Source organism: Leptonotus elevatus, chromosome 4 (assembly GCF_054856555.1).
Source record: "Leptonotus elevatus isolate MCC_2025b chromosome 4, RoL_Lele_1.0, whole genome shotgun sequence".
NCBI classification, from domain to species: domain Eukaryota; kingdom Metazoa; phylum Chordata; class Actinopteri; order Syngnathiformes; family Syngnathidae; genus Leptonotus; species Leptonotus elevatus.
Window position 1 is genome coordinate 20,487,783 of NC_141242.1, and position 11,592 is coordinate 20,499,374.

Consider the following 11,592-nt stretch of genomic DNA (forward strand, 5'->3'; position numbering starts at 1 on the left):
TTCTTGTCATTCCCCCAAATAAGAAGTTAAAGCCCCGCCCCTGGTGAGACATGCGTGAAACTAGAGTGAGGACAGCAATGCTGCTTCACGGCAAGATTGGGGTGGGATGATGGTTCAGATTACTTCGAGTCTTTGTGGGGTTTGCATCCTCCCAGTGTCAGTCTTGATTGACTGATGATGCAGGGCGCTGCCTCGCCTCTTTTGCTTCTATCTGAACACATCTGCAAATTCAGACTTTGAATTAAAACTGATTTAATGGTGCTACTGATTCATTTCACTTTTATCTAAGAGAACTGCATAAACATTGCCCCCTGCTGGCTAAACAAGATAGTACAAAATCATTTTTAACATTGTATTCGAATACTGCACTCCCAAGTATTCTTTTTCATACGTTATTCAGTCACAAGCTGTATAATATGAAGAGACTGCGGCAAATTGGATGACCTTTTTAAAGCAAATCTCAGGGTAAACGAGAGTTCATTCCAGAGTTGCGCTGATGCTCGACAACTGTTTATTTCCTTTTCATTTCTAGCCGAGCTGGTCCAATGCCTAAAGGTTGTTATACTGTATAATTCAACACCTTAAAAAAAATACAGAGTCAGCTTCCTTTTGATGTTCTTTAATACACATTAAATAGGAGTGGTGAGATTCATGGCAAAAAATAGACGCATTTGAGATCAGATCACCACTCGACATGTTGCAAAGTGGCCATTCATTCGCTTCCCTAACCCTGGACACAGACACACTAGTCACACACACCGCGCAGAGAAAGTCCATTAAAGCAACATTCTGCAAGACACACACCAATTTACAAAATATCACCTTTCAGTATCACAACTATACAAAGGTTGTTAACATATGATCAAGGTTTAAGTGATTCATGTGAGAAATAAAAATCAGCTGTTGGCACGCAATTAGGGATCAAAACAGGTTTGGTAAAAGACAACCTTTAACATCTTTCAAAGTGTCTCGGCTGACCCCCAGTGGTCAGAAATTGTAAACCCTCTGTGGCCTGTTGGCAAACATGGGCCACTAACTTTTAACCAGCAAAACACTGATTGTGAAAGTCTTCAACAGGGCACAGTCGATGAATCTGCTTTTTGAGAACAAACTCAAAGATACAAAACAGTGGAAGAAAATAGCTCTTATTTTTGAAATTGTGAAATATTCATACAGCCTCCTGTGCGTGTTCTGATCACATGCAAAACAATCCAAACATGTCTTGGCTCGCCTTGCCATCTCCCGAGCATCTGATGCAAACATGGAAGGCAGATTCATCTCCTTAAGGTAATCAGCTTCAAACCGAAAAAGAAAAACATGGAAAGGCAAACAAATAAGCTGACCCACAAGAGAAGCTCGGACTTTCTTCTTCTTCTTCTTTTTTTTTTTAAAGCAATTTCAAACAATATTGCCTAGGAGAAAGAATTTTATATCAAGGCAATACACAACTGTCTAATTAGTTTGCTGGATGATTTACATCAAAAAATTGCCTAAAATCTTCAGCAACACTTGAGGGGATTCAATCTTAAAAAAAATTAAAATAAAAGTAAACTTGTACTAAAAAAAAATCACTTAGTGAAGCATGTATAAAAGCTGCATCATACTGTCCGGTGGCTTTTAATAATGTCATGTATAAGATTTAGGTCTGAGAGGAGGGTATACTAGGGGAATGCAAAGTCTAATTTTAACTCAAAACAATAAGGCCCTATACATTGTTAATGTCTGCCTTTGACTTCTTGTAACCCCCCCCCCCCCCAAAAGAATCCTACAGACCTTTTAAAGTATAAACAAAAACAGCAAATAACAAATAGGGTGTTACTTTTGTGGACGTGCAAAACCCGGCAAATAAAGCACAGGTCGAAAGAGGATCATAGTCATGTACAAACAAACAACGCAAACATTACTGAAGACTGCCCATCCAATCAACCATATACGCACGTCATCCGAAACAAAATGCATGCATGCAGGGAAACGAAATCAAGTAGGTGAAGAGGTCACTCCCCACAAGGTACAAACAAATCATTAATAGCTATTTAAAGATGTTAGAACATTTGAAGAGTAGTAAAGGACTTCATGCATACATATGAGTGACATTAGCACGTTTGAGGGATGAATAGGATGAATAACCTTTTGCCAAAAAGGACAAAATAATCATGGGAAAGGTTGTTAGGCATGTGCTGTGACGCAGTTTAACAACAGCTGCTTCTTTTTTTTTGTGTATTTCAACATCACCCATAAAAATCTAACCAATGTGTGTGAGCAACTGGCACTTAATAAGAAATAAGGAAGAAATAAAGCTAAGGCAGAAAAAAAAAGTGGGTCAGCTTTAGTATTGATTACAGTGGGTATTGAGAAAGAGGCTAATAATTTAGTGTGACGTACAAAATGTATTACTTTTTCTGTTCAACATAGTTTCTTTGTTTAGTCTATCTGCAAAAGGACTGATTATTCACATGAGTGTGCACTTTGACTTGGACTTCTTTTTCTTCTTTTTGCCCTCCTTGCTCATCTTCTCCTTATGCTTGCGGATTTCTCGTACTAACGTGTAAAAGGCATCGTCGACTCCCTGCGACAAGAATGCAAAGGAAGGTTACAAATGTGACAAGGTGGGAAAGATCAAGCGCTTATAAAATCACAGAAAGTAGCTGCAGTTACTTTCAAGAAATAAGATGAGAATCTACTTCAACTGATTGCATTTGTTGTGAATTGATTGTGAGCCGTTTCAGTGGGAAGAGCGGAAGATGCCGTCTGTCCAATTCAGTTAACGAGGACTCATACAACCCTCGGAAAGGTATCTCGGTTGCAACCTGCTGCTGAATAAACAAATTCAGTGTAAATGCAGCTACTTAACAGTGAGAAAACCGTGTGGGTAATGTAATCATTGTGTGATGGCTTCAGGTTGACAGCAAGCGGGGGGTTGGAGGGGGAATTACCAAGAGAAGTGTGTGTAAAAGTAACAACAACAACAAAAACAAACAGGCTTAAGCACTCGCACGCCGTGTGCCGGCTTCTCATCACAGCCACAACGCACCTCCCTCCTGGAACGATCTCAGCCAACGATTGAGTCCCCAATTCAGCGTGATCGCTGTTAATCACCCAGGTTGGCGTATGAGCCCAGACACCTTTCATTGTGTTGATTTCAGCGTATTGACGCACTTTCACACTAGTAGCTTGGCCAGAAGCTGGGGATGGTGATTGGGGGGCCATGTGCTCTTCAAACGTGAGTGTTTTCATTTAAATTGTAACAATGTCAAACTGGCACACACTGTAGTCAAAGTCATGTGAACTTCCCAGGTACAGTGAAGCAATATTCATGTATAGCAGAATACAAAGACAATTACTTTGACTTATTTTTGTTCAAGGAGTATTTTCTGTATATTTGCTGAATTCATACAAACGATTTTTTTTTATTGTTAAAAAATTGCTATTTAGAGTACTGACAACTTGATTGTTAACAAAAATTCAGTGCATCCTTACCCTCTCAAACTGCGCCGTACTTTATCGTAAGCCGGTTGAACCGAACTGAAAACGAACCGTTCCGCTATCAAATGGCATCACACCGCATGTAGAGAGACGCGTATCAAATGTGAGCAACAGAGCCCCAAAGATTGGTCACATTTGGCCGAAAATAACAATCAAGAAGAAAACCCGCCTTTCATTGGCAGCATGACAGTTATGCACGAGCATGTAAAATACTGACAAAGAGACGTTTACTACTGGGACTTTTCATTAGTTTAAACTAGGTATGAATTCTAGTTTTTTTTTTTTTCTTCAAATGAATACTAGTATACAGTATTTACAGGAAATAATAGTCATGCAGGTCATGTAGTTGAGATATTTCAGCTTCAGTTCAAAAGGCTTCTTCAGTTTAAAATTTTGGGTTTGAAAGTCCCTCTATTTATCCCTCAGTGGGTGACGTGTTGTCAACAATAGCGCACGACTGTAGAGTCAACGTTTATTCATTTATTTCTTAAACCAATGCATAATGTATTTACTTTGATCGCTTCAGGATTTTCTTGCCAATTTGAAATTTGCTATTTTTAGTAAAGGTATAACTTTTTTTTAATCTGATTCTTCAACTAATAAAAAAAAATATTGACTGATTACTTTAAATATTGACGAATATTATTATCATTAATTGCAAGTACTTTAATTACCATCAAGACTCCAGCCACTAAACAAGGTACATCTGTAAAACTTCTCACCAAGCGGCGAAGGCTTGTTCTTCTTGTCGCCATCAAATTTGGAACAGGTTTAAAATTTCTCTGCGAACAGTTTGAGAGTATAAAGCGGGTTTGAGAGTGTCTGGCCAGTGGAGGCTGCACATCGGCCTCACAGAAGGCCCTCGGTTTGACTCTTTGTTCTCCTTTTTTGGTTGTGCTCCCATCATTGTATGCAATTTGTCAGGGTCCGCCAGTTTCCTCCCACATTCACACACAAGGTGTTAACTGAAGACTCTAAATTCCCCATAGGCATGCATGTGAAGGCGAATGGTTCTCCCAACTATACATGTCTTGTGATTAACTGGTTACCAGTCCCAGGAGTATAAATCCTTTCGAAAAAAGTTATATGTGACAGTCAACAAGATAAGCAGCAGTAGAACACTGATGGATGTATTGTGGCTTGGAATTTCATTAGATTGTGCACCTAATATCATGGCCGGTGATCGTGTGGAAATGATTGGGGAGGGGGGGAAACCGTGTGCCCCAGATTGGACCAAGAATTTACAAGTGTGAAAGAAGAAAATTCAACTCCACCAAGTCAGAGTGACACCAACTTTAGATTACATTGAGCCATGACAGAGATACAGATGCAGACAGAAATCATCCATCGGCACCTGTTAGCACCTCACCACAGCCCCAGCAGAAATCTGAACGTTAGCATGGAGAATCCAACACCACTTCGCCTTAATCTCCACAATCCAGTTTGAACAGCAAACAGTACAAACACAGAAGAGCTGGTAGGGGGTGGGGGGGCGAGGCTGCTGACACTTACCCCATTCACATCACAACACACTTTTTAAGCTTGACACAGCGCGGCGTCTTTTCTTCCTTGCTGAGCTTATTGAGGCGGTATTGTCTGATCTCCCGTACCAGAGTGTAAAAGGCATCTTCCACTCTCTGCAGCATGAGACACAACTTCCCTCAGTAGTTACCAATACAATGGGGGGCAACGTTGCACAGCTTCAGACAGCGTTATCGGCACAGAACTTAAAACACAGGCCAGTAGCTTCAGGTGGGCCAACCAGCCGGCAACAAGTTCTATGAGAGTCAGAGTTACTGTAAAAACTTACCTCCTGGTTGCTGTCATCTTCCATTTAACTCTTTTACCGCCAAAAACGCTTAATGACGTATACTAAAATATCAATGAATGCCGCCAAAAACGTTAATTGACGTTAACTATGTTTTTTTCCTCAATGGGCAGTGCAGCCTCTTGTGCTGGTTTGTGATGGGATTTGTGAAATCCAAAAACACCCACTAACTATGGCCAGCAGATGGCAGCAGTGTATCTCTTTATAATGGGCTCCCGTGTATTACATGAAAACATGGCGGATCTTAGGAAATAGAACATTTTCAAGGATGACGTGAATGATCAAAGCCTTTGTCACATGAAATCTAATTCACAGACTGTCACTAAACAAAAAATATTGTCAAAGTCATTGTTGTACAGAAAATGTATCTTTTCACAAAAAGCTTGTTTTCTCCTTATTTTTCTATTTTCGCTTGATGTCACTCAAATTAACTTATTTCAAATGGTGATTACTAAAGAACGGAATAAGGTAGAAACATACTATTTTTCTAATGAAAAAATAGAATCCAATCTTTCATATGGTATCCACCATGTTTATGAAGTCAAAGTACACAATGTTCTCTTTGGGTTGAAAGAGGAGTGAAAATGCTCGAAATCGGCTGGCACTGTCGGGGTTGTTTTTTGGATAATGTTTGGCAGTAAAAGAGTTAAAGGGGAAGTCAACCTTAAACATTTCTTGACAATAATTTATATGTGACCTATAGTCTAAACATGGCATTCTGATTAATATTACATTTTTGGAATATGAGTTATGCAACAAAATCCAGCCGTTTTTAATCCATCTCAGGGGGCGGCCATTTTGCCACCTGCTGTCGACTGAAGATGACATCACAGTTGCTCACGGCTCAGGCAATAACCAATCACAAGTCACCTGTTTTCTGAAACTGAGCTGTGATTGGCTGAGACCTGAGCCACTGCAATGTCATTTTCACTCGACAGCAAGCGGCAAAATGGCCGCATTCTCATATTGCTCAAACCTGCTGGATTTTGCTGCTCAACTCATATTCCACTAACACAATATTAATCAGAATACCGTGGGGCTGCATAGGACATATTATTGTCAAGAAATTTTGGTGGGGTTGACCTCCTCTTTAAGCACCTATAAACCATCATCACTTTTGGCACTCTCTAATACATCTTATGTGAATTTACACAAAATGTGTGTCTTACTGCACATCACAGTTTTTAAATCACTCAAGTTTTGTCTGTTTTCTGTCTGCTCCGAACATAGCTGGACTTTATTCATCCACAAAGGAAATTCACTGTTCCAGAACTCCCCACAAGGATGACGGACAACCCAAGGCAAAGCAGGCGTTGCAAGTCAGAGGTATCAAAATTGTATTGAGTGAAATAGCATCCCCTTGTGAAGGAAAAAAAGCATTGCTAAACTTGGGAGGAGGGCAGTTGTGCCTGATTTGAGAATGAAAGCAGTGCGTTGCTGACTTCACCAAAATACAACAAACCAACAACCAAGCAAGGAAGGAAGTGGCTCACTGCTTCAGCCACTCATTCACCAATAACGACAGAGACCTCATCAGATGAAACCAATGAGCCCGTGGAAAACATTCCAACACCCAGTAAGTAGCAGTAACCACAATCAATTACCTTGAGCCTCATCAAAGGAAATGTACTGATATTAATCAGTTATGGTTAATTTTGATACGGGCCACATGTTTGTATACCCTGAGAAATTAACTTTCAATTCAATCAGAACACTGACATCTTACTCACACTGCCATGAAAAAATAATTGCCACTCTTCTTGCAATTTCACACTTGCGGCAGATCATCAAGCCATTATTAGCATTGTAAAAAGACAATCCAAGTAAATGCAAAATGTGGTTCCTAAACATTTTTTTAAGGAGAAAAAAAGGCCTTATGTGAAAATGTGAAAACAAGACTCTTCCATACCTGTCTGACCTCCTCTACATCGCCACTCCAGTTTGCGACCTCCATTTTATTTATTTTTTTCCCCCCCTGTAATTCTGTTTTAGACGCAAAATAAAGTGTATTTAAATTATCATCTATCATCATTATTGTTGTTACTACGACTACTAAAGTGATTGAAATCTATTGCCTGAAAAAAAGCTAGATATCCATTATATAAAACAAAGCACAGTCACAACCTTTTTCCACAAAAGGGAGAAAACTGGGAACAATGGTTCCCAGGAGTGGAAGGCCAACCTGAATAACAAGGGCCCAGGAGGACGCAAACAAAAACAAAAATGACATCCAAAGAATTGCAGTCCTCACTAGTTTTAGTTAAGGTCAGTGTTTACAACAAAATTATTTTTTTTTTTTTAGGCACTGGGTGGAAAATGTTCATACAAGGGTGAGTTCCAAGCAGAAAAATCAGTGCTAACAAAATGGATGACAAAGGCAGGCACGTGTCACATTTGCCAAGAAACATCTTGATGATCCCCGAGAGTTTTGGAGAAGATCTTAAGACATAACAATTTGAAAAGGTATGTGGCCCGTTACATCTGTTGTAAAAAAAATAACAACATTAAAAATAAACATCTTACCAACATCCAAACATGGTGGTAGTAGTAGCAGTGTGATGGTCTGGCACAACTTCACTACTTGTAATTTAATGGAACAATGAAAAATACTGGACTTTATATTTACTTGGGTTGTCTTTGTGAAATATTAAGATTGGTATGATGATGATCAAACATTTTATGAGTGACAATTTTTTTTTTTTTTATCAAGTAGGTGGCAAATATTTTTTCGCAACACTGTGATAAAACAACACAAACTTGTGAAATACACCTAAGCGAGGAGGACCACCTATGAGAAAACTACAACAGTTTAGGATCAAATGCATTGGAAAAAGTGTGTGCGTGCACAACTACAACAGTTTAGGATAAAATGCTTTGGAAAAAGTGTGCGCGTGCACGTGTACATGCTTGGACTTATACCTGTCTGGTTTTGGCTGAGGTCTCAATGAAGGGAATGCCGTAGCTACGTGCTAAGTCCTGAGCCTGCTTGGTGTCCACTGTCCGGGACGGGAGGTCACACTTGTTGCCCACCAGCACCATGGGAACATCCTCGGAGTCCTTCACCCGCTTTATTTGTTCTCTGGACATTGACAGTAATAGATTTTAGTTCAGTAAAAGCTTTGCACTTTCAGGAAATGTCTGTCCCACCACTCAATTCTAAAAACGATGTAAACAAAGAGAAGGTTTGCTGTAATGGCACTAACGATGTTTTTACACGATGTTCCTGGCGTCCTGAAATTTTGAAGGATATCCGAACCCTTGTCACTTGTCAATGTGGTCACCACTTGACTCACCTGTAGTGGTGAATGTCCTCAAAGGACTTGGTGTTGTTGATGGCAAAGACACAGAGGAAGCCCTCCCCTGTCCTCATATACTGATCTCTCATGGCGCTGTACTCCTCCTGACCTGCAGTGTCCAAGATGTCCAGTAGACACGTCTCGCCATCAATCACCACTTGCTTTCTGTAAGAGTCCTGAAAGAGGAGGCCACCATTTGGGTCAGTAAGACAACAAAATGGTTGAGAATGTGACTGGCGTGCAATATTTTTTTTTTATGGCCAATGTTACAATTACATAATTGAGACTTGTGTAATTCACCCAGCAATATGACTAGGGAAAAACAAGCGAGGCGATTCTAATCTACGTACACTGTTGCATCTGCTAGATAGAAAATTGAAAGGTACAAAATTATTACTGTTTAATGTGCAATTATTCATATTACCGCCCTTTCTCCAAATGTGATTATTGCAACTCATTCTTCTCTGGAATTAGTTAAACAACATAAAATGCATCTATTGCTACTACTAATGACAATAATTATGATGATAAGCTTTCTTTCCCTAAAGCTGGGTCAGAATGGCCGCAGCTAGGTAAGGCTCACTGAATCAAATACACGACATATGACCCCAATTTTCTCATCACTTTATTAGCTGTAAGTTTGTTACAGAATTGATTACAATTTTGGTCGTTATTAAGCACATATTAGTCTGGCTCAGAAACCATATGCGCAAGCTTGTGGCATTAGATCTGCAGGTGAAGGCTTTTTGGTTGTTTGTCAAGACTTAAAACTAAAGACGAAACAGCACGCTCCATCAGAGCACCTCAATTTTGGATGGACCTGCTTGAGGAGCGGAGAGCCGCAAAAATAATCTGTGACTTCTTCAACAACCACTTCTTAAAACTCACATTTGCAGATTGCCATTCATGTGATGGCAACCCCTTTAACATCGATTCGTATACTAATAATTATGATGAGCAAATGTGAGTCAGCAGTTATCATATTAAGTGTGCAGAGCACATCTTTACATAACGCTAATTAACTGTCATCATAATGAGAGTGACCTATCTAAATAGATTCAGCCTTTAAGAAAGCTGGCAGGCAGTGGCAAGGACATTTAAAACCGGTTTGGTGTCTTTAACATTTAAACTCGAAGAACGTGTTGGAGCTACTTTTACAGAGGTTCTCAATACTCGTCCCCCAGACTAAAATACAATGTGGAAATAGGCATGCAACAAAAATACATACACACACTGAACAAGCATCTATGCGTGTATACATACCTCAATGGTGGGGTCATATTCATCTACAAAGTGATTCTGGATGAGCTGAATGGTAAGCGCGCTCTTGCCAACGCCACCAGCTCCCACCACAACCAGCTTATATTCCGTCATGATTCACCTGGGGCACCAAAGAAAAGCATATCATCAGAAAATAATGTTACTTATTGTTACTTAAGCAAAAATACAATTGCAATGCTGATTACTTAATGTGTTGACAGTTGTTTACTGTATCGAAGCTGTATAGTTTATAGTTGCAGAAGGTTTGTCATTCTTTTCAGGAAATTATTTCATTTTTGTCATTGCCAATAGGAAAAAAAAGTGATTCCTGTGAGCAAAAGGTAATACCATGCGTACTTTGCACTTTATAGAACAACTTTCCCAAACTTGCCAGACTAACATTATCGTTGAGCAGACCCTTGATAAAGTGCTTTTTCATTCCCATTTGTTGTGATAAATTAATTCATTATTATAGTTTTATTTAACTATGGGAAAAATGTGGCTAAACATAAGCATTCAGAAACAACTGCAATCATCATACGAGATGTACTGATGACTAAATAAAAAGTAAATTAATTGTATTAACAGTAAACCCAAAAAGATGACACAGCATACTGTTGTTTGCTGTGATGCCTTCAGTGATTGAAGAGCTTTTACCGTTTTGTCCGCAAGTACAAAATGACCAGTATTTACTTGAAATTAAAACATCAATCAGTATTGAAAATTCCTAACACTCCAGCCACATATGTAATACTTCACATCCAGGACTCATGTCGGTAAATTGTTATGGTAACACCACTCTGACATTCTTATCAAGTCTCTACATTATTTACTTACATTGGATCTGGGCGTCCGACTAATATTATAATAATAAGTTAGTAACTGACAGTTCTCAGCTCTTTGGGTATAACCGATGTGACTTGTCAAACCTCAAGTCTGCAACCCAAATCGGGTTACGAACGTCCAAAGAAATCAGATTTAAATGTACTGTGGGATCCAGCTCGGTTGCCAGGTTGGTGGACTGAAAACCTCCGAACCCGGTGAACAACCAGGCTACAGTATGCTAAAAGCTAGGCTAGCCTTGGAGCTAACCCGCGACCTTAAAACTATATTGACGCTCGTTTGTATGGCCATTACCGAAAACAAGTCGTATAACCAACAGTCTTTAGCTGGTCAGCCCGGAAATCAGTATCATTCATTGAGTTTAGAGGGGAAGAATGGTGCATAGTTTCAAGCCGCCGTTGACAAGTTAGCTTAAAGGGCTGCATTGCAGGGCCGACATTCGGTTCACAACTGGGCGTAGTTTGCGTTTACAATGAAAAAAGATCCTACTTCACTAACAACGCTGCACAAAAATAACATTATTTCCACATTTAACGACTAGGAAGGATCGTGGGTTTGATGTATCAACAAAACGTAAAATAATCCAAATATGCGTCTTGTCCCCATTTGTGTTACCTTTAAACGATCGGAGTTCCGCGTCTGAAGTGGCGACAAATTGAATCAAGCTGATCGTCCTTTCGTTTCACACGATGTCTGCATTGCCTGCTCCACGACCAAAGGCCCGCATGAAACCTGTCTGCTTGGTGTCAGAAGCACGCGAGAACGGGCAAAAACAAGTGAGCAAATCAATCGATTGAACTTTCCATTTGTTCCAACGTCGGTCGGCCTAGCTGCTCAGGTTGGCCTCCTTTTGGCGAATATGGGCGGATACCGGGACGCACT

General features: G+C 39.8%; 1 protein-coding gene across 2 annotated transcripts; it reads right to left on the reverse strand.

Annotated features, from left to right (window-relative positions):
* Positions 1–603: 603 nt before the first annotated feature.
* Positions 604–11,592, reverse strand: kras (KRas proto-oncogene, GTPase). 2 transcript variants are annotated; one of them, XM_086072698.1, is made up of 6 exons: positions 11,326–11,592; positions 9,871–9,988; positions 8,605–8,783; positions 8,231–8,390; positions 4,996–5,120; positions 604–2,566 (listed from the first exon to the last, which is right to left on the reverse strand). In XM_086072698.1, the coding sequence occupies exons 2-5, from the start codon at positions 9,979–9,981 to the stop codon at positions 5,001–5,003; spliced, it is 570 nt and encodes a 189-aa protein (XP_085928824.1). In that variant the 5' UTR covers positions 9,982–9,988; positions 11,326–11,592; the 3' UTR covers positions 604–2,566; positions 4,996–5,000. The 2 variants fall into 2 exon arrangements, with proteins under 2 accessions (XP_085928824.1, XP_085928825.1); XM_086072699.1 differs by lacking the exon at positions 4,996–5,120 and having other exon boundaries at positions 11,326–11,585.